Source organism: Ylistrum balloti, unplaced genomic scaffold (genome assembly GCF_031769215.1).
Source record: "Ylistrum balloti isolate Yb309-2 unplaced genomic scaffold, AGI_CSIRO_Ybal_v1 Utg369810, whole genome shotgun sequence".
NCBI classification, from domain to species: domain Eukaryota; kingdom Metazoa; phylum Mollusca; class Bivalvia; order Pectinida; family Pectinidae; genus Ylistrum; species Ylistrum balloti.
In genome coordinates this window covers 960843-988271 of record NW_026781983.1, presented here as the reverse complement: position 1 = coordinate 988271, position 27429 = coordinate 960843, and the positions used below count along the sequence as shown (strand labels likewise).

At 34.4% G+C, this 27429-nt stretch overlaps 1 protein-coding gene across 1 annotated transcript; it reads right to left on the bottom strand.

The window, feature by feature from the left end:
* Positions 1-25780: 25780 nt before the first annotated feature.
* Positions 25781-26944, bottom strand: LOC132544857 (PDF receptor-like). The gene has a single exon (XM_060208506.1). The coding sequence runs from the start codon at positions 26942-26944 to the stop codon at positions 25781-25783; it is 1164 nt and encodes a 387-aa protein (XP_060064489.1).
* Between the last annotated feature and the right edge of the window lie 485 nt (positions 26945-27429).

The window sequence follows — 27429 nt, the reverse complement described above, 5'->3', positions numbered from 1 at the left end:
ATTTTCTCCAATATCTGCTAGTCCTGTTGGATGAAATAAATGCTCAAATTCATAATGCCGATTTATTTTCAAAGATCAGAACTCCATTGTTGTAAATCATCAGTTAATTAATACATTTTTGTTTCTATCCTTATAATCTCATTTCGTTAAGTTTCACACACTTCTTCGCCCGACATATACAACAGTGCTTATAAATTGGAGACGCTGTGATGGTGTAGATCAAGGCATATGAGTAAGAACTTTGAGAAACGGTGGGCGGAAAATCGTACAATTGTTTATCAGCTGTATGTTTCAAAGTTGTTTTATTTCATCATGTCAAACTCCTATTTCAAATGAAGTAGTTTCAGATGTCATTACTTACATACATGTGTTCGTCAGGAATTTCAAGCCTGTTAAAAGCGTAAACATAATATATTACATATGTTGTTTTCCTCTTTAGTTACTATATGTAGTTTGACATCTAGCGGTATGGGAAAATATGCTAAAATTCTAAAACAAAAATATATATATATATATATAATATATATATATATATAAGAAATATTCGAGAGCATAAAATAGAACATATACATGCAGTGCTTTTGCGAAATTTAAAATTTCAATAAAGAAAATACACTGTTTTCTAAATATTTTTGAAACGGATAAAAAATTATTTTCTTCGTTATGCAAAGCGCCCATTGGTCAATAAAAACTTCTAATGACCTGAAGGTTGGCCTTAATTTTTTTAAATTTTGAAAAGCGTCACTTTCGAACTAAGTGTTGAGCATGCGGAGTGTCAGATAGAAACCTCCACAAACCACTTTGTGTCCAAATAAGGGGTTATCTAATAGAAACCTCAACAAAACCCTGTGTCCCTATAAGCTTTTATCTAATAGAAACCTCCTCAAACCCCTGTGTATCCCTATAAGGTGTTATCCAATAGAAACCTCCTCTAAACCTTGTGTGTCCTAGAAGGTGTTATCTAATAGAAATTTCCTCTAAACCCTGAGTGTCCTAAAAAGATGCTATCTAATAGTAATCTCCTCAAACCCCTGTATGTCCCTATTAGGTGTTATCTAATAGAAATCCCCTCTAAACCCAGTGTGTCCCATTATGATGTTATCTAATAGAAATCCCCTCTAAACCCAGTGTGTCCCATTATGATGTTATCTAATAGAAATCCCCTCTTCACCCTGAGTGTCCCTATCAGGTGTTATCTAAAAGAAATCTTCTCAAATCCCTGTGTGTCCCAAAAATATGTTATCTAATAGAAATCCCCTCTAAACCCTGTGTGTCCCAAAAAGGTGTTATCTAATAGAAATCTCCTCAAACCCCTGTGTGTCTCTATAAGGTGTTATCTAATAGAAATCTCCTCAAACCCAGTGTGTCCCAAAAATGTTACCTAATAGAAATCTCCTCAAACCCCTGTGTGTCTCTATAAGGTGTTATCTAATAGAAATCTCCTCAAAACCCTGTGTATCCCATTATGATGTTATTTAATAGAAATCTCCTCAAAACCCTGTGTATCCCATTATGATGTTATCTAATAGAAATCTCCTCAAAACCCTGTGTATCCCATTATGATGTTATTTAATAGAAATCTCCTCAAAACTCTGTGTGTCCAAATGAGGTGTTATTTAATATATAAACCTCCACAGATAAATGAGTTTCGCAATAAGGTGCGATATAATAGATATTTCCACAGTTTACTGTTTGACCCATTAAGATGTGATAAAATGAAACCCTCCACGTATGTCAATATAAATTTTAAGGAGGAAAATGGTGTTTGTAATAATCCCTCCTTGGAAATATTTGGAAGGAGAAAAGTCCATAAGGTCCAGTCAGAAAGGGAAATGGTGAGACCCAAGAAATCAACGAAAATAAATTCCCCACAAAAATGAATAATTTTACAGTAATTCGTATGATCAACGCATTGATTTAAAACAATGTTGATATTTGTATATCCTAAAAGACTAATAGTAAAATCAATGATAGGGTATAGTAGATCAAGAGAAAACTTTGAAAATGAATTATAGAGGCGCAAAAACATTGCAGTAGATTTTCACCTAAATAAAATTATTTTTTTACACAAATAAGAACATAAGCTTGATATTGTAGGGTACATTATCAACTGTCGAGTTTATTGTTGTACACGAAACGAAAAGTCGTCTAACGTTGGCAGAAAAGGATGAGTACACTAGAGTTCAGAGGAAAAGGGAAAACTCAGTCCATTAGCTTGTAGACTTAAGTTCACTGGCATGTGCACTGAAATTTATTGGCTGTCCTTCATTAATTACTTAGTCACTAAAAATGGAATGTGAAAAGGAAAGTCGAAATTTGATTTCAAGACTCATTACACTAATTTCAAAAACCCCAAAATATCATATATTTCACATTCAGGTGCGAAAATAGGAATTCACCAATAAGAAAAGTAGAGGCAGAAATGATTACCAGACCATCACTAGTGAGGTTTTCACTTGCTTCCCGTGGTAAACACGACGCGAATTCCACGATAAAAGGTTATTTTTATAGCTAATGATCTGTATACTGACAGGCTTTGCTCCAATTTTCGGTCACATGATATGTTTGAGAAGGAAGGTTTGATGATGTAAAAGTGCACGAGATTTACATGTCCGGATGAAATGAAAAACACATTTAAGATCCTACTTTGCTTAACTAGATAAACAAGAAGGATTCCCTGTTTCTAGTCGTATCACGATTCACCTATTTTTATATTCGTGATTTCTTAACCTCGCAATAACCAGGATCAGTGTCCATGGTCAATAATGAGACTTAGAATTAATAGAGTATGACAAAGTAAAGATCGCCAAATAGATTTTTATCTGTTTAGTGTTTTCTTTTTTTTTCAGTAGAGATCAGAGTCTGTGTGGTATTATTTTAAATCGTCACATTCAAATGTACTTCAGAATTTCGTCCGGACGTCACGACCTCGACAAATGCTTGTAGGAGTATATCTAAGAATCAAGAAAACTTTAAGTGACGCGTGCATCAAGAATCAAAGCTTAAACGTGTAAAAGCGACCTATATTAGTGTGTCAAAATTGAAATTTTTACATTTAGAGGGTGTTTTAGGAAAGAAGATTTCTTATCTAATCGATATTTCTATTTAGATAGAAACAAAAAGAAAGACTTGAATTCGTAAAAACATATATGAAGTTAGGAAAAATGAGTGGCTAGGAACGAACCTGTTTTTTCTGATCTGATCGTACTGAGGTGTATTGATATGATAAGTTAAGTGAGGATGATATATCCGTGACGACTCTATACGAAACAAAACTTGTAGACAATGTTGACAACCTTTTCTGCTTTTGATGTTGTTGAAATATTTTTCTATGTAATTTTTAGATATACTTGATATTTCTTTATGTCGTATTAACAGCCAGTGTCATTTCCGAACGTGCCAGGTTTGGAAGGTAGAAGAAATCCAGAGTTCAGGAAGAAAACCCACGACCTGCGGCCTATACCAAGCGACTGTCACAAGCGGGCCTCGAACAGATACATTTGTAACCCAGAGGTAGAGCAATAGTGATGTTCAGACACCTTAACCACTTGTTGGCCACCGCGATCCCATTAACATAAAATAAATTATACTTACCACATCTGATAGGAATACACTGACAGCTGATTAACATTCTCGGGTTATATATTCAACAATGACAACGACAAAATCAAAACAAAAATACCAATATATTAACAAAATCACAACTCAAACACAAAATCAGTAAAAAAAACTACAACAATATCACAACTCAGACACAAAATCAGTAAAAAAAACTACAACAATATCACAACTCAGACACAAAATCAGTAAAAAAATAACAATAGGTTAAGAAAATCACAACTCAGACACAAAATCAGTAAAAAAAACTACAACAATATCACAACTCAGACACAAAATCAGTAAAAAAAATACCAATAGGTTAAGAAAATCACAACTCAGACACAAAATCAGTAAAAAAAACTACAACAATATCACAACTCAGACACAAAATCAGTAAAAAAAACTACAACAATATCACAACTCAGACACAAAATCAGTAAAAAAATACCAATAGGTTAAGAAAATCAGACACAAAATCAGAAAAAAAATAGAAAATCACAACTCGGACACAAAATCAGTAAAAAAAACTACAACAATATCACAACTCAGACACAAAATCAGTAAAAAAAATACCAACAGGTTAAGAAAACCACCACTCAGACACAAAATCAGTGAAAAAAATACCAATAGGTTAAGAAAATCACAACTCAGACACAAAATCAGTAAAAAAATACCAACAGGTTAAGAAAATCACAACTCAGACACAAAATTAGTAAAAAAATACCAACAGGTTAAGAAAATCACAACTTAGACACAAAATCAGTAAAAAAAACTACAACAATATCACAACTCAGACACAAAATCAGTAAAAAAATACCAATAGGTTAAGAAAATCACAACTCAGACACAAAATCAGAAAATCTACCTATATATTAACAAAATCACAACTCAGACACAAAAATCTAGAAAAAAATCACAACAGGTTAACACAACTCAGACACAAAATCAGAAAATCTACCTATATAGACACAAAAATTAAAAAAAATACCAATAGGTTAAAAAATCACAACACAAAATCAGACACAAAAACAAAATCACAACTCACACACAAAATCACTAAAAAAAATACCAATAGGTTAAGAAAATCACAACTCAGACACAAAATCAGTAAAAAAATACCAATAGGTTAAGAAAATCACAACTCAGACACAAAATCAGTAAAAAAAATACCAATAGGTTAAGAAAATCACAACTCAGACACAAAATCAGTAAAAAAAACTACAACAATATCACAACTCAGACACAAAATCAGTAAAAAAATACCAACAGGTTAAGAAAATCACAACTCAGACACAAAATCAGTAAAAAAAATACCAATAGGTTAAGAAAATCACAACTCAGACACAAAATCAGTAAAAAAAATACCAATAGGTTAAGAAAATCACAACTCAGACACAAAATCAGTAAAAAAAATACCAATAGGTTAAGAAAATCACAACTCAGACACAAAATCAGTAAAAAAAATACCAACAGGTTAAGAAAATCACAACTCAGACACAAAATCAGTAAAAAAAAAATCACAACTCACACAAAATCAGAAAATCTACCTATATATCACAACTCAGACACAAAAATCTAGAAAAAAATACCAACAGGTTAAGAAAATCACAACTCAGACACAAAATCAGAAAATCTACCTATATATTAACAAAATCACAACTCAGACACAAGAATCTAGAAAAAAATACCAACAGGTTAAGAAAATCACAACTCAGACACAAAATCAGAAAAAAATAACAGACACAAGTTAAAAAAAATACCAACAGGTTAAGAAAATCACAACTCAGACACAAAATCAGAAAATCTACCTATATATTAACAAAATCACAACTCAGACACAAAAATCTAGAAAAAAATACCAATAGGTTAAGAAAATCACAACTCAGACACAAAATCAGTAAAAAAATACCGATTTTTTAAATAAATCACAACTCAGACATAAAAGCAATAGAATGGGGAAATAATATTAACTAAAAAGTACCAAGTTAACAGAAGTAAAGTAATTTGTTCCTGAAGGGTAAGTAAATTCAATAATAGAAAATTTCATTAAGGATTTCTGAGAATTTCGGAAAGGTAGATAAACTCAAAATCGCACTGGTAAAAATCAAGTTCGTAACATGTTACTGAGAAAAAAATTAAAAATGAAAAAAAAAAAAAAAAAAAACAGTATGCTTCATTAAGCTGATAATGCAAGCAATTCTTAATAAGGTTATTTCGAACGTTGATAGATATTTGTTCCATTAAACAGATGTCGTTAAATGGTAATTATATTGACATTAAATTGATGTATGTTTCACTCGCCCTCGATGTTCTTCCGGCCGATATTTAAGGCCACCAATATCGTAATTCAAACAAATCACTGCCAATACAAATATACTGGACATATTTGTTATCGTCAAGATTTGGTTGTTCTAGTGTTTTAGTACGTGGAGTAATAGAGCGTTATATTTACACTGTAGTATTAGAAGACGTAAGAAATTCACTTTGAAAAGACAAAATGGTAAACAGGAAACAGATGTTTTACTCTAAAAATAGCAAATGGTCACTGATCCATTTAGCTGCTCAATACACTGTTTGATGTGAAGGATAACTTGATTGTTTTGTAATTATTTTATTCTTTAATAAGTCGAGTGCATCAATATGATGTAATAAGTTAGCCATGTGTTGCTATTCGGAATGTTAATGGGCGTAACAACATGATAAATCATTGACGATGACGTCACACAGGAAACCCCCGTGTAACAATCTTTTCCATGCTTGAATGGTATCCATTCATTGGTGCACTATCAATTAACCAAAGATAATTTCTGCCGTCACGGTAGTCGAGTATTCAAGGATAAATGTTATCATGTTAAGGCTATCATTTAAATGTATGTATAACAGATGAGGTGTTCCGAATGAGTAAGATTACGATGACGTAAAATTTTACAGACGTTAACTATTTTGAGCGATAAACTGTGATTGATTGCTTTGTATTAATGCTGTTTTGTAACTAGTGAAGAAAGTAACTCCTGTTTCAGCAACATAAAAACACAAATAGAATTAGTAACCAACAGCATGTGTTTTTTATCATTTGTTTACAAGATGTGTATTTTTTATCAAGACTTGTATGTAATAATTAATTTGCTCTACTTTAAACCACACGTAATGGACAGGTTGGATTTTTCTCTACAGTAATCTTTACATTTTAAGTGAACATATTTTTCTGTGCAGCAGTGGCGTAACATTATTGTTGAATGTGTTTATGTTGTATAAGTTTATTGTTGAATGTTGTCGTAATGCGTTACATCACACCAAATTAAGCCTACCAGTCTCTCTAATTCGTCAAGTTTCAAACCGATTGAAAGTTGCTTTTATACTTAACCCATGACCAGATATCGTACCTGTTTGACAGTGGAACACATCATTGAGAATTACATAATTTTGTCAATTAGTATTCCTTTAAACGTTAACTGCTGTCCAGTTCACTATCTTATTAGTAACGCAACCTGATTCCATTCAATATGTCTGCAAACCTTACGCGTCGTTTGGTGAACAATTTCCGTCAATCAGCAATGCCAAAATTTCTCCATACAGTGAACCGACAGAATAGTATCACCCAATCATCTGTCATAAGGAACACAAAGCTATATATATAGCTGGCGTCTTGTTGTCTCGATAATATTCCTAACTGGGAACCGTGCAATGCTTTTCTATCTTGTTGCTGTGTCAAATTGGTCATTAAAGAACTTTACTGCTATCAAGAAATACCGTTGTCTCATGAGAGAAGATGCTGTGAAAAGCCAACCTCAAGCCAGTCGAAATGTCTGTGTATCAAAATGGTCGTTGCTTGACAACAGTAGCGCAGTGCAGCTGGCCATATCGTTTTCCGGAGTGTGAGGATAAACTATGTTTTCTCCTCAATTGCTGTCTGTATTTTTTATAAAATGGTCACTTTAACCGCCATTGTATGTCTACGTTTGGTGCCACATAGGAAGCCCATCAACGAGACGGTTAATAAAACATTTATTTGGTTACTAAATCTAATACAACAACATGTTTTAGATTTCATAACTGGGTTTAACATTGATAAGACATGATATCCAATGTTCCTGATCCTCGACATTTTTTGATCGATGTCCAGGTTTTATTATTGTTTGTTATTGGTTTACGTAATACATTTTCAGTCATTGCGTTTTAATTCGAACAATCTATAAGAGAAAAATGATGCATTTCTGTACTAATTTCTTTGCGTCACTGATTTCTCTATATTTCTCTAGGCGTTATCCGTAGATTGTTCCATTAGCACGTCATCACAGTATTACATACATAGGTCTACATTCTTATAATAACGTGTCCTTACATTGGACATTTTATCAAGATATGTTGTTAAAATAGGCAGTGAATTGTACTTTATATTTCGTACATATTAATTTGTGGATCTGATTCTTCTCTGCAGCATATGTTCAAGGATAACTGTAAACTCATCCTTATTCGAGGGGCTCACTTTTCGTGGTAAAAAAAACACTGTGCAACGTTTCGTGAAAATTTAATTTCGTGGGTTAATATAGCAATAAATGAGCGATCATACTAGTTTTTGGACATTTTGATTCGTTGATAAAGAATATCTGCAAAATCAACGAAAATAAATAAATTCCACATGAAACTTATTGATTCCACATTAGCAGTAGACATATACAAAATGTATCGTTCTTGTTATGTATATTTTTTGTCGCATCATTTTCGTTTGCATTTTGTGTAGATTTCAAAATTTATCCACAATATTTTTTAATTAGATAACCAAAACAATTCTGTTGTGGGAGCTTACCGGTTGTCCGGTTAAGTGTACACGTGTACTTCCTTTCAGTTTTGTATAATTACGTTTCAATATAGCAACATGATCGGTGCTTCTGTTGTTGGTAACATCGTCTCTCATTTCATGTTTTGGATTGATGGGTTTGCGGGGGTTGTCAAAGACACTTACCCTTACGAAAAGCTTGGTAATGCCCTCTTTCTACTATATCCAAGTTCTCCATGTTTATATCAAAGTAACCCTTATCTTATCGATTTGAAGTGTACGATTTTGTTAGCATTGCGGTACCTACAGATGTATTTATAATCAAACTACTTCTGTTATGAAACAATGTTTAAGATCTACGTTACAGTTATCTTTAACCATCATATATCAAACATTTTCAAATAAATTACACATTTCAATATAAATTTAGAATAATAAACAATAGAGACAAATAATAGATCAAACAGATCTGTTTAATCATTCTAGGATTAGTTTGTAAAGCTAAGAGCGTGGTTTTCATATGTCTTATATTTTCAGTAGAACATTAATTACATATTGTGTATACTCTTCCGCAATACCTGATCTTAGTCTCTTTGTCCTTTTTCAGAAAACTGTGTAAATATTTCTTTCGTTCATATTTTGCCCTAGTGTTACGGAATTTGAGTCTGAATGATAATTATGTTGACAATTGGGTATTTTCTTGATGTTTTCTGAACCGTGGATTAAAATGGATTAAATCGTGACTTGCACCATATGGCGAACCCCGTGAAAAAAAAAATCAACAAGAATATGTTCTCCGGGGGTCATCTCAGGTTATATGTTAACTATTGATGTTATCTCATCACATTTATGTAATACAATGCACAGAAAAGATTTAAAAGTGAAAGGCAAAATTAAAGTGAAGGAAAGGAAGATAATATGATTAGGAAGGCGTCTTCTGTTTTACAGCGGCGTCAACTGTCATGTTAATCTAGCTCAATTTCAGGTAAGGACATATTCTCAAACTAGGACCAAGAGCAGTGAAAATGAAACATCCGGACATACTAAATGACATGAAAGACATTTAATTGTAAATCACTTTAGAAAAAAAGTTTCTTTGTTTATCAAACTTAAACTTCAGGAGTTACATTCTAAACATACATTTATATAGAGTAGGTGCCGTCGGTTGTAAAACAGGTTTATTACGATGAAGGGAAGAAGCGTAAGGTAGGTCACAAGTATGATAACTATTTTATCGTACAGCACAGTGATACATATAGACCGACATATGTAGTCGGTATAGAAAAGTCTGTCATGTCTTCATCATAAACGCCAGGGAGATGTACACTTAGCAATAACAATTAACCACATTACTTAAAATCAGCATATTGGAATATCTTCAAATGTTTTACTAAGCGATTAGGCAGTGACAACTAACTATCCCTAAGGACTGCTGTTCAGTTTATCAATCTAAAACAAACGAGGAAAGTCCGTACACTTATTAATTTATGACTAAGTCTGTTCTAATATTTTTCCTTCATAATCTGAAAATCTCAAAAGCCCCTTTTTTTAATAAAAAAGAATATTCTTCAGACACCATAGCCACGGTGTTTCATCGAGTGCTGTTTAACAATCGGATCATGAAAACCATTAAGACTTTTTTTCTTTCTTTTTATGTCATGGAATTTTGTATTAATGATAAACATAATGACTTCAAAGTCACTCAGCGAATAAAACACAACAGACTGCTCTTGTTTTACCTGCTCATTTACATAATCAACTGCAAAGTCAATGGCATCTTCAAATCCAAGTTCTAGTAATCGCTTGAATCTCGGAATATCATATATTATTAAAACACCCGAAATACAGCAAAGGCAGCGCTTGTTTGGTAATTATAAAAATTGAGTGGAAATATTGTTTGATAAGGAATTAAAAAATGCACCTGAAATTAGAGCTGTATCGAGCTGTTGGCTTCTCCATACTATTCGTTATATCGTTGATGGTGTCAAGGGCATGTAACTCGTTGTTGGTACACTCGACTTTAATCAAATGTCTTAAACATTGGGGTTATCTGTACAGTCTGAAAAATATAATGAAGATATGATATAGTAAAATTTGAACGTAACGTAATGGATTATACCTGGGGTAGGGGTATTTGATTTCAAAACATTTTTGCTAAAAATTCTCTACAAAATACAATTTTAACGGCATTGTTTGAATATTGTCCTTCAGCATTTGACAGACTCGCGCAACAGTTTTACTTTTCAAAGTTATTTATGAACTTATTCATTGGTATTAGAACAAAACTATAAAAGAAATTAAATTGTGATTGAATCAGTTTGGGTGGATAGATTTTAAACAGCGATACTTGGTATTCCTTAGACCGCAATAATGTTTCTTTCCTAGCTGTAACCTTAAATCATAAACACATGATATGTGATTACTGACAAGCAATCCTCTATCAGATGATTTCAATATAGATAAAACGAAGAAAAGAAGACGGGGTAATTAGAGACGGTAACATGTTATTGTAACTCGTGCGGAACTGCACGTGCTGTACATACATTATAATAACATTGGCTTTGTGTCAACGCCATTTGAGCAATCAAAGTATTCGTGACATTGGGTAAGGACAAGGACGACTTCCGAGGGTTATATGAGTAGAAAAGATTAATTGTATGTAAAACCACATTCTGGGGCTTATTCATTAAACTTGGGACTTGGTCACGTGATGCTGTAAGTGGACGGACGTGTTTGAGATCGGGGTGAAATAATCTGCTTTATTTCCATAGTTTCCGGGGGACCTTTCCTTCAAATTTCCAGTGTCTGTATTGCAGGAAGATTGATGAACGCGGACGTTTGGTGATTTCTGCAAAATTGATTTCGAAAAGGACTTATTTCGCAGGATTGTTTGTGTATTCTTGTGTATAGGCTCGAACAATGAACTCGCATAGCGTCGACAACAGCGTAGGTCACGAGGAACAGGTGCCTTGCTGGACCTGTTAGTGATCTTGTGACCTCTATATTAACCTCCTCCCTGAAAACTTTGTCTTCAGTATATTGTTGGACCTGTTAGTGATCTTGTGACCTCTATATTAACCAAAACTTTGTCTTCAGAGATCTTGCCTACATTAGAGAAGGTGGTTTCTGACTTATTGGCCAATGATAAAATGACCAATTTTATCGAAAAATGTGTCAACGCCAAAATCTCCCAGATAGTCGATGACAAGGTGTCTACAATGGAACAAAAAATCCTCCTCCAGGACAGTACCATTGAATCTCTAAATGATAAAATTCGTGAGCAAGAAACCCAACACTCAAACTATGACAATATATTGGACGAGCACGAGCAATACTCCCGGAGAACCTGCTTAAAATTCTTAAATATTCCCGTTCCCGAGGGTGAAGACACTACCACTTTTGATCCCCTTGCTGCGATTTTGAAAGTTTGTGATACTCACCTTAAGATGAAAGTACAACGCAGTTCAATTTCTCGATGCCATATCCTTGGTCCCATCAAAGATGGTAAAGTATCTGTTATTATCCGTTTTATAAGACCGTGAAGCAGTTTTCAGTAATAAAAAGAAACTTAAGCAAAACAGTGGCAAACTTATGATTGTTGAATCTCTCACCTAAAAGCGGCAACTGATTGTCAACCAACTCAGCAGACTTCGTCATGATGACAAAATCCACTCGTTTTGGACGCGCGATGGGCGTATCTTCTTAAAAAAAGGAAGCCAAGAAAACAATGATCAATAGCCTCCAAGATCTTACTGACTTTTTGCCATCTTTTGTATAGGTGTACTAACTTTAATAGTCATCTTGCTCCTGTCCTGTATTATGTTGCGCATATCCCAGTTACGTGCATCACTACCTTTCTTTGTATTGCACGTGTATCATTTCTAATCTTTATTTTCCTATGAACTTTTTGACTCATATACATGTCTCCTGTTAAGCACATGTCATGTATATAGAATCACAATCATTAAATTTACACTTAATCCATTACATGTGTAATAATACATGAATACTATAGATTGGTAAATATGAGTTACATATTTAACTGAATACATTTATTATGTGTATGATTAGCGTATGTTTACTGTACATTTACGTACTTACCTGAACTGTATTCTGATTGATGTCCTCTACTTGTATGTTATACTTACCTATGTTTGTATACTAGATAATGGGTAATTCCTTAGAGGATTATAGGGCGTCAATCGGAAGGTTTAACGGTAGTATCTACTCGTTTACGTCCTCATGTAAAATATCTTAGAACCCAGCATATTTCCTTTCATTTCTTTTAACATTACTTAAAGACATGACTAAGATATATTCCATATGGATTTTCCAACAAGTTCATCATTGTCTAGATATATGTATATTCAGTTTTTATAGTGCTGACTTTCCCTTTCTATTTATTATCTTAATTCTAAGTGGAGATGTTGAAACAAACCCTGGTCCTGACAATCATGGCAACTTTGGCTTGAGTTTACTCCACTTAAATACTAGAAGAATTAGACATAAATTTTCTTTTCTCGATTCTTTTATCAGTGATTTTGACATTTTGTGCTTTTCGGAGACACATATAGACGATTCAGTCGTAAGTGATTCTCTTTCTATTCCTGGCTATTCCACTTCTATACGTAAAGATAGAAATGCTTTTAGTGGAGTGTTCTTATATATTTTTCAGATTCTATTAAATTTTGTCGCAAACTCGAGTTTGAACCGGCAAATCTAGAATGCATCTGGGCGGAAGTTATGTGCCACAATAGACGTATCATAGTTGGATTATTTTATAGACCACCAAACTCCAGAAATTCTTTCTATCAAAATTTCGAGTGGTGCATTGAGACTGTCTCTGATTATTATTCTGATATAGTTATCCTTGGCGATTTTAATGTTGATATGTTACACAGAAATAATAAGTTAGATACATTAGTAACCAACTATCACCTCGTAAACGTTATTACCGAGCCCACCCGTGTAACCACTGACACAGCTACACGTTTAGATCCTATATTCATTTCTTCGGATATTAAATGTCTCGATAGTGGGACATTCAGTGTAGACAATACTGTTAGTGATTATAAAGCGACTTTTATAAATTTATCATTTTCTTATAATTGTAAAACATCTTACGAGAGATTTGTGTGGAATTATAATAGGGCAGACTACATTGGGCTTAATGGTTCGTGATAATCAGTAGATTGGCACGATTTAATTTCTAATGCACCTTCTATCGATTGTGCTGTTTCCAACTTCACTAGGCAATTTTTAGATCTGGCTAGAAACTTTATACCAAATTCTACAGTTACTATCCGTCCCTTCGACAAACCCTGGTTCGATTCGGTTTTACGTAAACACTGTTCGTATAAGGGACAGACTCAAACAAAAGGCATTATGTTCTAAACGCCAAGAAGACTGGTCTTCATACAGGGGTATGAGAAACAGAGTAAATAATATGAAAAAGAAGGCCAAGGCCGATTTCTTCTGTAATTTGGAATCACGTGTCTCTACGGCAAAAACTGAAAATCCCCGTGCCTTTTGGCAAATTCTAAACAGCTTTTTCTCCTCCTCTCCTCGCTCTATACCTCTAGAATACAATGTTAATGGTATTACCAAAATGGCATTTTGTGACCAGGAAAAGGTTGAAATCCTCAATAATTACTTCACGTCTGTCTTAAGTACTGATGATTCTAATACAAATCTGCCAAACTTCGTCAGAAAATGCATTAATTCACTTTCTAGTTTTATGATCGAAGAAAAAGATGTTTATGATATTTTATCTATTCTTGACATAGGGAAAGTTGTTGGTCCAGACAGGATTAGTCACCGCATGTTAAAAGCTACAGTCAGAACTATTTCACAACCTCTTACATTATTATTTAATAGGTCTCTAAGGGATGCTGTTTTCCCTTCGGAATGGAAAAAAGCACACGTTTTACCAGTATTTAAAAAAGGAGATGCTCATGTTCCTTCAAATTATAGGCCCATTTCTTTGCTAAGTTACTTTTCAAAAACTATGGAAAGATGTGTCTTTAAATATATTTTTAACTTTGCTAGAGACAACAATATATTTTTCAAGTATCAATCCGGTTTCCTTCCCGGCCACTCCACAGTCTATCAGTTGATAGAAATGTATCACAGTATTGTTAGCTCTTTGAATAATAATGAATATTCTTGTGTTGTATTTTGAGATTTGTCCAAGGCATTTGACAAAGTCTGGCATAAGGGTCTCTTGTTCAAACTCCATCAATATGGTTGGAAAATTACTTAACCAATAGATACCAATCTGTTATATATGGAAACAATACTTCTCCTTTTAAGCCGGTCAGGGCTGGGGTACCACAGGGTTCTGTACTGGGTCCCTTGCTGTTTTTATTTTACATCAACAACTTAGCTAATCCCGTTAACACTTTTGTGAGATTATTTGCTGATGGTTCCTCTCTTCAAAAATCATCTGCCTATTCAGATGAAGTTGAAGTTGCCCTGAATCAGGATCTAGATCGTCTTCAAACTTAGTCTGACCAATGGCTTACGAAATTCAAACCTGCTAAAACGGAGGCAGTTATCTTTTCTCCTAGAAATAACCCTGCCAAACCAAACTTGGTATGCAATGGTGAACCCATTAAATTAAATGATTCGCATCGTCACTTGGGTGTAACCTTTAGCAGTAATTGCAAATGGAGTGACCATGTTAACCTCATCATTAAAACTTCTTCTCAAAAAGTGTGTGCCATGAAAAAACTGAAGTACAAGGTAAATAAGTCTACTCTTAATACTATTTATATATAGTTTATTAGACCCATTCTTGAGTACGCCTCTTGTGTTTGGGATGGCTGTTCGGAACATTGTCCGACTCACTAGAAAAAGTCCAATTAGAGGCTGCACGAATCGTTACTGGTCTCACATCCATAGCGTCTCGTGAGTCTTTGTATCGTGAAACAGGTTGGGTTTCTCTCAAACAAAGAAGAAAGGAATCAAAATTGACTACGTTCTACAAAATACACAATGAGATAGCCCCTTCTTACTTGGTAAATCTACTTCCACCCATTAGACGTGACTTAAACATTGAATTAAGAAACCCTGAGAATTACCAAATACCCCACAGTCGTCTAAATACTATGAAAAAATCCTTTGTGCCGTCGTCTATAAATTTGTGGAATAACGTAGATAATTCTGTAAAAGTGCCCTGTCCTTAAATACCTTCAGATCTAAGCTTTCTCCTGTAAACATTTCAGTTCCAGATTATCTACACTCTGGCAACCGTTTCCTTTCCGTTATACATTGTCGAATAAGGAACAACTGTAGTGGACTGCGCTCAGATTTATTTACGGTGGGAATTTGTCAATCTCCAAATTGCTCTTGTGGAGACGTCGTTGAAGACGCAAGTCACTATTTTCTTTCGTACGCTTTATTTTCTAATTGTAGACGAATATTGTTTGATACTTTATATGACCTAGACGTGATTTTTAACGTAGAAACCATATTATGGGATGATATTAACTCTTACTCATACCAAACTAATTGCGAAATAATAAAATCAGTTCAAAAATATATTCAACAGTCCAAACGATTTGATGCTACCTAGATGTTTCCAAATGCAGTCAACCATGAACCACCACCACCCCCCCACACCCCCCCCCCCCACACCCCCACCCCCACCCCCCCCCCCTCTCTCTCTCTCTCTCTCTCTCTCTCTCTCTCTCTCTCTCTCTCTCTCTCTCTCTCTCTCTCTCTCTCTCTCTCTCTCTCTCTCTCTCTCTCTCTCTCTCTCTCTCTCTCTCTCTCTTAATTTTCCAGTATTATCCGCTGACAAACTGATTTAAAGATTAAATCTACAATTCTGTATTTTTATGTTTATTGTATGAATATATGTCACGTGTTGTAATATATTGTCTGTGCTGTATTTGTGGAGAAGAGTTCATAATTTGCAAGAACTTGTCTCTTATCCATTTGTCTATTTGTCGATAATAAAATATGTTTAAATCATTCATTAAACCACTATTTCATGGATATTTGACTTCGAGAAGAAATATATCTCTAAAACTGTAATACCCCATATATGATTTTACAGTAATGATAAAATCCATATAATTATAACCTTATTGGAAATATCTCGATTAATTCTCCTTTGGTATTTATTTTGAATATTATGTCAATCTTTCCTCTGAATTTTTTGCGTCGATTTGGTGATAAAACTACTTATTTTAGGTCAATATTCTTGCGTTGTATTTGCGTGCAAACCACAAGGAAAAGCCTTTGGTATTGTTGTATTAAATCAATACAGAGGGAAAATGTTTATCGATCAATACCTGTGTTGTTTACGACTTTGTCTGTAGTTCACATGGAGACCCAGAAAAGGATGTTTTCAAAGGGGTCATTCAAGGAGAAAAAAATAAACAAAAATATCATGATTGTACACAGGAAATTGTTCACTTTACCTAAACCACCTGTATGAAAACAGATTTTTATTCCTTTCCTGAAACAGCCGTACAGCAACACTAAAAACTTTTAGGATCACTAGAAACACCTCATAACTGCTTGACATGCAAATTGACTGAATCAGAAGTGTAAAGATGATTATTTTTCCCAGCAGTATGTGACATACATGGTGAAGAGTTCCTGCACATCCTGCCGGAAGTCGGTCAGCATTCAACAAGGAACGCTATTTCATTAGAAAAAAAGGCTTCGATTTTCAATAACTGTGTGGAATAACTTTCTTAAAGGGAAGATATGGCATTTATATAGCCTTGTAAGATGTAACACATGTATTATCAAACTGTCTTGATATGGCATTTATATAGCCTTGTAAGATGTAACACGTGTATTATCAAACTGTCTTGATATGGCATTTATATAGCCTTGTAAGATGTAACACGTGTATTATCAAACTGTCTTGATATGGCATTTATATAGCATTGTAAGATGTAACACATGTATTATCAAACTGTCTTGATATGGCATTTATATAGCCTTGTAAGATGTAACACGTGTATTATCAAACTGTCTTGATATGGCATTTATATAGCCTTGTAAGATGTAACACGTGTATTATCAAACTGTCTTGATATGGCATTTATATAGCCTTGTAAGATGTAACACATGTGTTATCAAACTGTCTTGATATGGCATTTATAAAGCCTTATAAGATGTAACACATGTGTTATCAAACTGTCTTGATATGGCATTTCCAGCCTTGTAATATGTAACAAGTGTATTATCAAACTGTCTTGATATGGCATTTATAGCCTTGTAAGATGTAACACATGTATTATCAAACTGTCTTGATATGGCATTTCCAGCCTTCTAATATGTAACACGTGTATTATCAAACTGTCTTGATATGGCATTTATAGCCTTGTAATATGTAACACGTGTATTATCAAACTGTCTTGATATGGCATTTATAGCCTTGTAAGATGTAACACGTGTATTATCAAACTGTCTTGATATGGCATTTATATAGCCTTGTAAGATGTAACACGTGTATTATCAAACTGTCTTGATATGGCATTTATATAGCATTGTAAGATGTAACACATGTATTATCAAACTGTCTTGATATGGCATTTATATAGCCTTGTAAGATGTAAAACGTGTATTATCAAACTGTCTTGATATGGCATTTCCAGCCTTGTAAGATGTAACACGTGTATTATCAAACTGTCATGATATGGCATTTAAAGCCTTGTAATATGTAACACGTGTATTATCAAAATGTCTTGATATGGCATTTATTGCCTTGTAAAATGTTACGCATACATTATTAGACTGTCATTGCATGGCATTCATAGCCTTGTAAGATGTAACACGTACTTTGTCAGAATGTCTTAGTATGGCACTTTTGGTCGATTTATACTGCATACCTCTGTATATTGCACCAACTTGTATTATGAAGTTTGCCTTAAAAATGAACGCCAATTAATTCCATTTCCTACTAATCTCGCCGATAACATATTGATTTAAACAGAAATGATTTATTCGTTATCGCAAGTGTTACTCGTCTATTGGAACAGCCACTTTTATAATTAGCCGTCGTTGATACGCTACTTTTTGTCTCCCCTAATCACGTCATAACGGGCACGCACTGGGTGTCTTTTATTGTGCTTTAAATCACATTCTTTCTTGCTACATTATATCATGACTTTTTAATATATAACTAGGAAAAATGACGATTTTTACCTTTACAGTAAGCATGTCTTGCATATCATACGATTAACAACAGGTTGTCGTATAAAACAGATTGTATGATTGTTGGTCGTCCTTAGTCATAGGTTATATGGCAACGAATGGTTGTCCTTAGTTACTAGATAACAAAAAATAGGTCACCCTTAGTTACACTTTGTCTGTGAAAAAAGAGTGTTACACTGATTTACAGTATAACATATATTTCGTCGCTCGGAAATATCATTTTTCTAAAAAAAAAACTCGAATTGAAAGTATAAAATTGTCTTCCAATCAAAATATCCGTATTTTGATATGATATTATTCTAAATCTGAACGTGACAGAATTTCGCAAAGTCAGATATGGAAGCCTGTTTAATCCTTCGGTAGTTTTTCTTTTAGGCTTTGATAGCATGTTTGTATGGCGTTGCAAGTGCAGCATGAACAATGATGTTGATTGTTGTCTTAGATTACAGTACAGTTATTTACGGTCAATTAACTTTGCATGGGAAAAGGCGATCACAAGAGCACGTATTTATATTACATGCAGCACATCTTTCTCAGGTTTTACTCCACATGAGGAAATGGCGAACAGGAGGTTGACCTGCTTTAGGTCATCTTGCGAAACAGAGATGTCCGAAACAAATTTATGTAATTATTTTCCCTCCCTTTTTAAGGGCACGTGTAAAGTTATTTTCCGGAGGTGGTCGTGCATCTTGTATTCTCCGCGATAAAATATAAGTTTCCTGATTTTACATCGTGATTGATTGTTGAAAGTTACAAACACCAGTGGTGTTTGTTTTGTTTCCTTTTGGCTATCGGTGAAATGAAACCGCTGCGTGGACAAACCGGCTATTAGCTATGTTTGATAGGAAGAGGACTGATGACTTAGATTGACTACACCTTCGAGATGGGCTCGTTGGGGGACAAAAACTGATGAATGATGGAAAGCTGAGTAAATGGTCAGGCCTTGTAATATTTCGCTGGATGTCGAGGTCCCTCGATAAGATAGATTAATGACATCGTATGAACAGGTACCCGATAAAGAACTGATATCCACCAAGTCCCAAAAGCAGCAAATTACATATATATTATTACATATGTAAATTTGTTACGGTAAACACTCAAATGAAGTTAACAGTTTTGGCAATCAATAAAAAAATCAGTACAAATGAACCAATCAAATTACAATTTTAGGAAACATTTTAAAAACATAAAACAGTCTATTGGAAGTACCGTTTGAGTGTGTATACTAAAGGTACTCCGGACAGTGTGTTTTTTCCATTTCAAAGTCCATTCCTGGGATCGCTCGGGTGTTTGTATATGAACGTATAAGGCCGATATTTATCATAGATTACGTCCCTTTCCATTTTGAAATCAACGGATTTAGACTTTTGCACTGTCGCTAACATAATCGTGAAGGAGGCACTCCCTCCTTTGCTAAAACTGTCACTTGGCCTCAATGTCGCCATTTTTTCGCTGAATCCTTTTGATTTCGGTGTTTGTCATGATAATATTTTCGCAAGTAAGGCCACTTCATTGACTGAGGTTTGCATGTCGTGAAAATGTTCGAAGTAAACTAATCAAATGGCAGGATGTGGTGTTTTTTTCCCGACTTTAAAGTAAGAAATAATGAAAAAGATAAAACCAACATGTCAACAGAATCTTAATTCGATCTCAAACTCGATAAAACTAGGCAAAGTTTGAAGGAAAATATCTTCACCGATCTGTATATCTGGGGACCCTGTGTTGTTGAAATCTTAAACGAAAATCGTGATAATGGGAACATACACTTGAATATCGTATCAACTTCGACATGCGTTTCACAATTGACGAAGTTCATTTAGCTTCTTCAGCAGGTTGATCTAGTCAATGTTCGTTTTACTGATTACAATGGTGTGGCCTGCGGGTTTGTTGTCGTTAAGATCTATCTCCAAATCACTGTCATACGCTTGGTATTGGCATGCAATTAGTGCTAAGCTGTTCTAGCGACGGTCTTCACGATGCTATGTGTTTTTATGACCTATTGAATCTTGAATACGTTGTTTGCTTTCTGCAAACGTTCTTATTTTCACAGAAGTCTTCAGGTGATTTATTTTCTTTGTTAGTCCTATTTTCGTGGAATTGTAAAATCAGTAATTTTCGGATTTAATTTATTTTTATTGATTTTGTGGTTCCGCTTAATCCACGACCTGATATGCCTTCGATCTCTGAAAGTGACCATAAATAGATTGAGCTATAGTTACGAAATCAAGAGTCAACGTAATAATGATTTACGAGAACTGAGCCCCAGGAAAATGTAGGATTTTACAGTATTACGGTAAACTAGAACCGCTGAATAACAACTACTTCTATCGTGTAATATCAAATTGCTGTGATATAGTTACTACAGAATGAGACTTACTGTTTTCCAGCTGTGGAGATAGGGATAGTGAAAGGCATGAAGGAGCCACATTGTTCTTACCACCTGTTTTCCTACTCTGCTGCATTTGATAAAGCTGGTGTACTTACGATCTCTGCCAAAGGAATTCGATTTCTTAATGTAAACGAACGACTTTGTTTTCTACGCATGAATGATCTGTTTTATATGAAAATACTCTCTAATACTGCCGATATTTCAACTTTCTAATAAATGTGCAGTAAACCAAGATACCAACACATATCAATTTTAATGTCAGGTTCATGTCCTGATGAATATATTTTTCATGACCTAAATCTATGGATATCTTTTTTTTCCGATGTATGATTTTAATCCAATCCAGATATTTTCACCGCAAGCCAAGTCTTAAATGCTCACTCTGGTAGCCATGGGTTTGCGGTCGACCGTGGAATTGTTTGAGTGGCGGAAGCTGATATGTAACAATGTGTGTGGTGTGGTTTTGTGTTGAACATTACACATGTGATTAGACCTCTGCGGTGTCAGCCTACTGTTTAAACTGAACTACTTGGGTAACCAGGATCATAAAATGTGTCATGTATTCAGATCACTATGTTTTATTTCCTAACAGATGTTTTCTCAGACTCCGGCTACGTAACTTTGAGTGGATACTGTTTATCAATAGCAATATCATTTATACCTATTTCTGAAGGATGAGCAATCCGGGCAATGCAACATTTACAACTGAATGAGTTTGATAATGATTTCGGTCGTAGGTGAAATGATAATTTCATAATTACTGAAACTCGAACTCCAGATACAGATTCTAAAAAAAGGACGAATTCCTTAGCGATGTAAACACTGGTTCCATTGACTTTATGGTTCTATGTTCCTACAAGTAGATAATTTCTTCCTCACCTTTGATAAATACTGGTTCCATCGATCTGAAATTTCCCTATTTGGATCCTTATACATTAGAACTGATTATACAGTAGTTCTGTTGATGTGGAATATTATACTCCGAATACATCTATTTGAGAATCGATTGATGCAACAATCATATCTATATGTACTGGTTCACCTTTTCTTAAACTCTAAACTCCAGATACATGGCAGCTGAATTCTATATCGGTCATTTAACATTATGATGTCCACGCGCTGTTTATTCATGAGTTTTGATTGAAGCCTATGTGTTTTTTTCATTATCAATTAAATCAAAATTTGTAAATTAAATAAATAATTAAGAAATTGTCCAAACTTTCTAATTAGTTTATTCTTCATGCTAAATTGTATGCTTTTTGTTGTTGTTGTTGTTGTTGTTGTTGTTGTTGTTGTTGTTGTTGTTGTTGTTTTTATTGTTTTTGTTTTTGTTCGAGAAGGTCCTATGTTTTTATTCCGGGATGATCGTGGCCGCCATGCAGTCCTGTTTTTTCTTTGTGTCAGACAATCGGTCACATCTTGCTGCTTAATCATGGGTTATGTTAAAGCTATCCTTAATTTCTCAGCCAAACGTTTGGTAATTGCATCAGGTGTCAATACTACGAAACATTTCACCTTCGATCACATGGTTCATTATATTTATAAGTATACGTACGTCTACTAGATCTGGCTAATAACCTCTATGATGCTATTTGTCTAATGAAAATGTACATATGACATATATACTAATTGTCATTGAAGAGTTGATGTTCACATTTTGCGAGTCTTTAAGAATAAACAGACGAACCCCTCTGCTTAACTTCAACACAACAAACTCTTTTATTTCAATTGCCTCTTGTTCCATTTATTGGAATAATACACCAAGTCCATTACAACAGACTATTTGACAACACAAATCAATATACCATATCACATCATAAAGGGGATATACTAAAGTATCTACATATGTAGGCTGTAGTACTAGACCGTTAAACAATATATCTTCCTCACTAAAAGGTAGGTTTATGATCAACCGTGAATTCTTTCTACATAAGTCACTTTACTTGAAGACTACACACAATATATTGATAATCTGGCTACTCCATTACGTTTCACTTTAAACATATACATAATATAAATGAATTTAAAATACATAAAAATGATAATTCGTATTCAAGAGCTAATATCACTCTTATGAAAGACGATTTAAACATAGTGTTAGAATGTGTCATTTTAATTAGACATCCACTGTCTCTACATTAAAATTATGAATTATATTTAACTTCATAATTTTAATCTCTTAAATATGCCCGCTTCCTGATTCCCTTGTTTCCAAATTACGCCAAGGGTTAAGGAATATACTAATGTTAGAAATTAGCAGAACGCATTTCACTTAGGACTTGGCAGACATTTTAAATGATGATGCAAGGCTAACAATGAATGCAACATTGACCCATATTTCAACTTCAGTACAAGATGTCTACGTAACATATTAATTAAGCAAGAAATGTTGCTTAACGATTTAACAAACATGGTTAAGCCTAACCGATCGATACTGTATTTGCACTTATATATCAGGTCTGAATGTATGGACCACAGGTTATAATTTATAAGTGATTTATAAGTAAGTTCGTCTTTAATATGTCCAACAGTACAAGAACATATGCCTTATAAAACGAACTGTCGTGTCATCTCAAATAAATCAAACATGAGTGATATTTGAACATCAGAAAGTTTGCAAGAAGAGGCTTTAAAATACGACCAGTGATATCGGAGGGTTAGATATCTTCAGTTTCAGAGATTGTGTCAACCATGTAACTATATATAAATCAGGATAATACCGTGCTCTCAAAAATAGTAAAAAGGGCTATTAATTTCCGATATATATTAAAGAACAATTGTTTTTATTGTTTACCATCAAAAACTATAATTCCTTTAAGGAACAATGTATAACAACAACAACTTAGATAGGTGATACACAAATGCTGCCTTAATGCGACTATGTGCCGAATGGAAAAGATAAAGAATGGTGCGTGTTTACTATCATATAGACACTATTAATAAAACAATCAACGTAACACAAAGGACCAATCAACACGAGACTTTACGACCGCGTTTAAAGAACAATAATGAAGCAATTACACATTCGTAAAAGAAACTGAAAGCCTCTCAAACAACAATAATTGTCTCATAATGTTTAACGTATTTAAAAGCGCGGGCTGTTTTGTTCTCATACTGATGAAGTGTCTACAAGACTGATATGGGACACCCTGCCACATTACATTGTTCGATAAACCGCCTCCGTTTGAATTCCTTTTAAGTGACCTATATACATTAGCTATATTCATTATCTTGTTCCGTTTCCCGCGTAACGGATATCACGGATCATTAATGCTTTCTATCACAAAATCGACAGAAGGAGAACGGAAATTATGCATTGATCATATTTTATGTCGTGCAGTGCTGATGTGTCGACAAAATGCTCATGTTATTGGAAGGTCAATTTTTTTTTTTTTTTTTTTTGTCTTCCTGGTGGAGTCAGAGTACTCCAGTAACGAGATTAAGTTCAAATAATTCTACGAAAAACAAGTCATTTGAAAAGTAAAGCAGGTGTTAATGCACATAATATAAAGTTAATTTTCGATTTTCATTCTGCAAACGTTTTCTTGTTTATAAAATAAAAACAAAACAAAAAAAGAAACATATAAACATAGCATTAATTCAAACTCGATGAACAAAAGAAAGATCTACGATAAGGAGAATATACCTTTTCTCTGTGTACAGATCCGTTGATTATCCATCACCAGACGGATTTGATAGGAACAATTAAATAAATAAGGTGGCAGAAGGCTTTAGATTACAAAAATTCCATGCATTTGAATTATTTGGGTCCTCTGTATCTAATTATGTTGTATGAAAAGGCATTTTTCTCTTGTTTGTCTTTTGTGTAATCCAGGACTTTTGACGCCGTGTTTGCCGTATCCACCATGATACGTACTAACCCAATATTTCATAATAAAACACGTACTGGACGTTGGTTTGAAATTATTTTCAATGCAGAAATTTATTGATTATTTGAGAAATTTCACCTTCATCCTTAGATCGCCTCCCAGGTTTCAACAATTTAGGCAAATAATATCACTGACAAGACGAAACAGGGTAGTATGTAGATAAAGCATACTAACGGTGATCACTTATTTATCTACTGTTTTATCAATTATGTTATAGCAAGGTAAAGTCTTTTCTTTTCGTAAAATTAATTGCCAAAAATTCGTTGTGTTACGCAAATCGCGAAAATGATTTGCCCCAAACGAGTTTTGAAATCAAACACACAACAGGTTCTCCTAGTGCAGCTACTTACTTCCTACAAAGAAACGAAGTGAACAGATTTTCATCAAGCAGTATGACCTTTTCAGTTTCCCTTATCGCAAAGTCCTCATTTGTATACAGCAAACGTCCTGATTCTCCAACCTCATGTGTTAACATGTTGCGCTTTATTCGATTTTCAAGGAGTTTTTTTTAATACATTAACACGATTGCAAAGCAAAGCGTCGACAGCTGAAAGATTCAAATTTCTGCAGATTATGAAAGTTTTGTGGTCAAAAACATAGTATCTTTCGGAATTTTCTGTTTAGTTGTGCTACCTTAAGTAGGATGTTTTTGACGTTCGCTAGTATGTCTGATGGTTCCGTTGTTGTAAACCGTGTTAGCATTAGGGGACGTGGCATTATTTTCTGTGCTAGATCGAGATTGGCATGTGGCTGATGAAGCAAAGGACGGTTAACTTCCGAAACACATGTACTACAAAGGACACCTTATAACTCTTTCTTTTGTCCATATTTCTACCATTGATGGAATAAGAGTTTGAAATACGATTGTGTTGACATGTAGATATCTTAGCTTTGTTGTTTTAAAATATATTCAACATGCATTTATAGTCAGAAAAAAGTGGAGGTTTAAGCAGCTGTGGGTATCACTGTCTGACTATACTTGATGTAAGCATGAACATTGTTATTGAGAAAACAATACAATATCGACAACAGTATACCGTGTGAAGAAGACAGGATTGTGGAAATGTATGAGCATGAAATGCATTTAATGCGCGCGTGCGTAATGATCATAATGAATAACACTGAGACCAGGATAACAAGGTAAAATATGCCAGACATTAAGATATCATATTTTATCTTCCGTACGTCTAGGTGTGATTTGTGTTTTGTATGTTTTGTCCTCGCGAAGACACGATAGGTTGTAACACCGAGAAACGAGAATGCCGTTAATAGGGCCAAGAGCTTTGGGATCTCCATTATCCAAATCAATGGAGATTCTGTATGACCTGTCCAGTCTTTAACTTTGTGACTCACTGCCATGGAAACGGCCCAGACGGATGTTGGAACGATGGGTAATCCCCAGCCGATCACTATGTAAGTCATGTATCCTGAATTGCAAATTTGCCCTGACCTTGAAATGACTTGTAGAAAATGTGAATCGTTAGTTAACCACAAAATCATTGCTAGGTCTGAATATTGTTTTAAGGTGGCAAGGAATTCGTGGGCAAAAGTTATCTCAACTGTTGCAATTTTCTGCAGCTGGAAAAGTAGTAGCATCTGAATGGTCAATTTTGTTGTAGCGTCAAATATGACAGACACAAACAAGTGTTTTTGCACTCTTACATGTAAAATTCCATTTACGAATTTTGGTAAAACTACATAATATATCAAAAGTGCAACAAATATTGTTATCAGAGAGACGAGCAGCAATACTATGCCAAGAATATTCGATATTTTTGCATTCTGATTTAGCGACTCTAAAGTTGGGCCTTTAATGAAACATTCCTCATAAAGTGTCTTCTGAAAAACGATATGTGCATCAGTGATATCTGACCATTCGCCATCTAATCCGCAACGTCTATATACAAACTGGGACGGATTCAGTTCCAGGTCAGGTAATGTTGGACATGGCTGTTTCACTTGTGTTCCTGCCAAAGTTGGCGGCCAACAAGAGCTGCCGTCATGTGTCGCGTGGCAATAGTTTCCTGCTTCCGCAGGAACAGTTATATTAGAGAAAAGTTCCATACATTTTTCCTTTGTGATAAAGCTGTTCGTGATTTGTCGAATCATTGCGATAACCAACCTGGAACGAAAGACATATACACGTCAATAATCAATCAGAGAAAGGGAAGATACTATTATTTGGACAAAAAAGCCTTTTTCTCAGACATAGGTTTATAAGACAAACTAGCTTCTGCTGACGTTCTAGGTCGCAATATTTATTGTTAAGATACCAAAATATGACCTTTGGTTGGCGAAGAATTCATAACGCTTTTATTTACTGGATTAGCACAAATTGTAGTAAAAGGATTGAGAATGACATTATTGAATGGTTATTATTAGCCAAGTAGAATGATTTCGATGAAATGATGGAATAGAATATAGGAAAAAAATGATCATCATCGAACTAGACAACCAGAACTGGGTTCCCCAATGTTGTGTGACCTATTTGGTCACCTGACAAACCACTTGTTTTACATTGGATCAAGGTTCAGGTCCATAATAAGATCATCCAAAATTGCAAATGTTATATTTTAGGTGGAATATAATGGTAC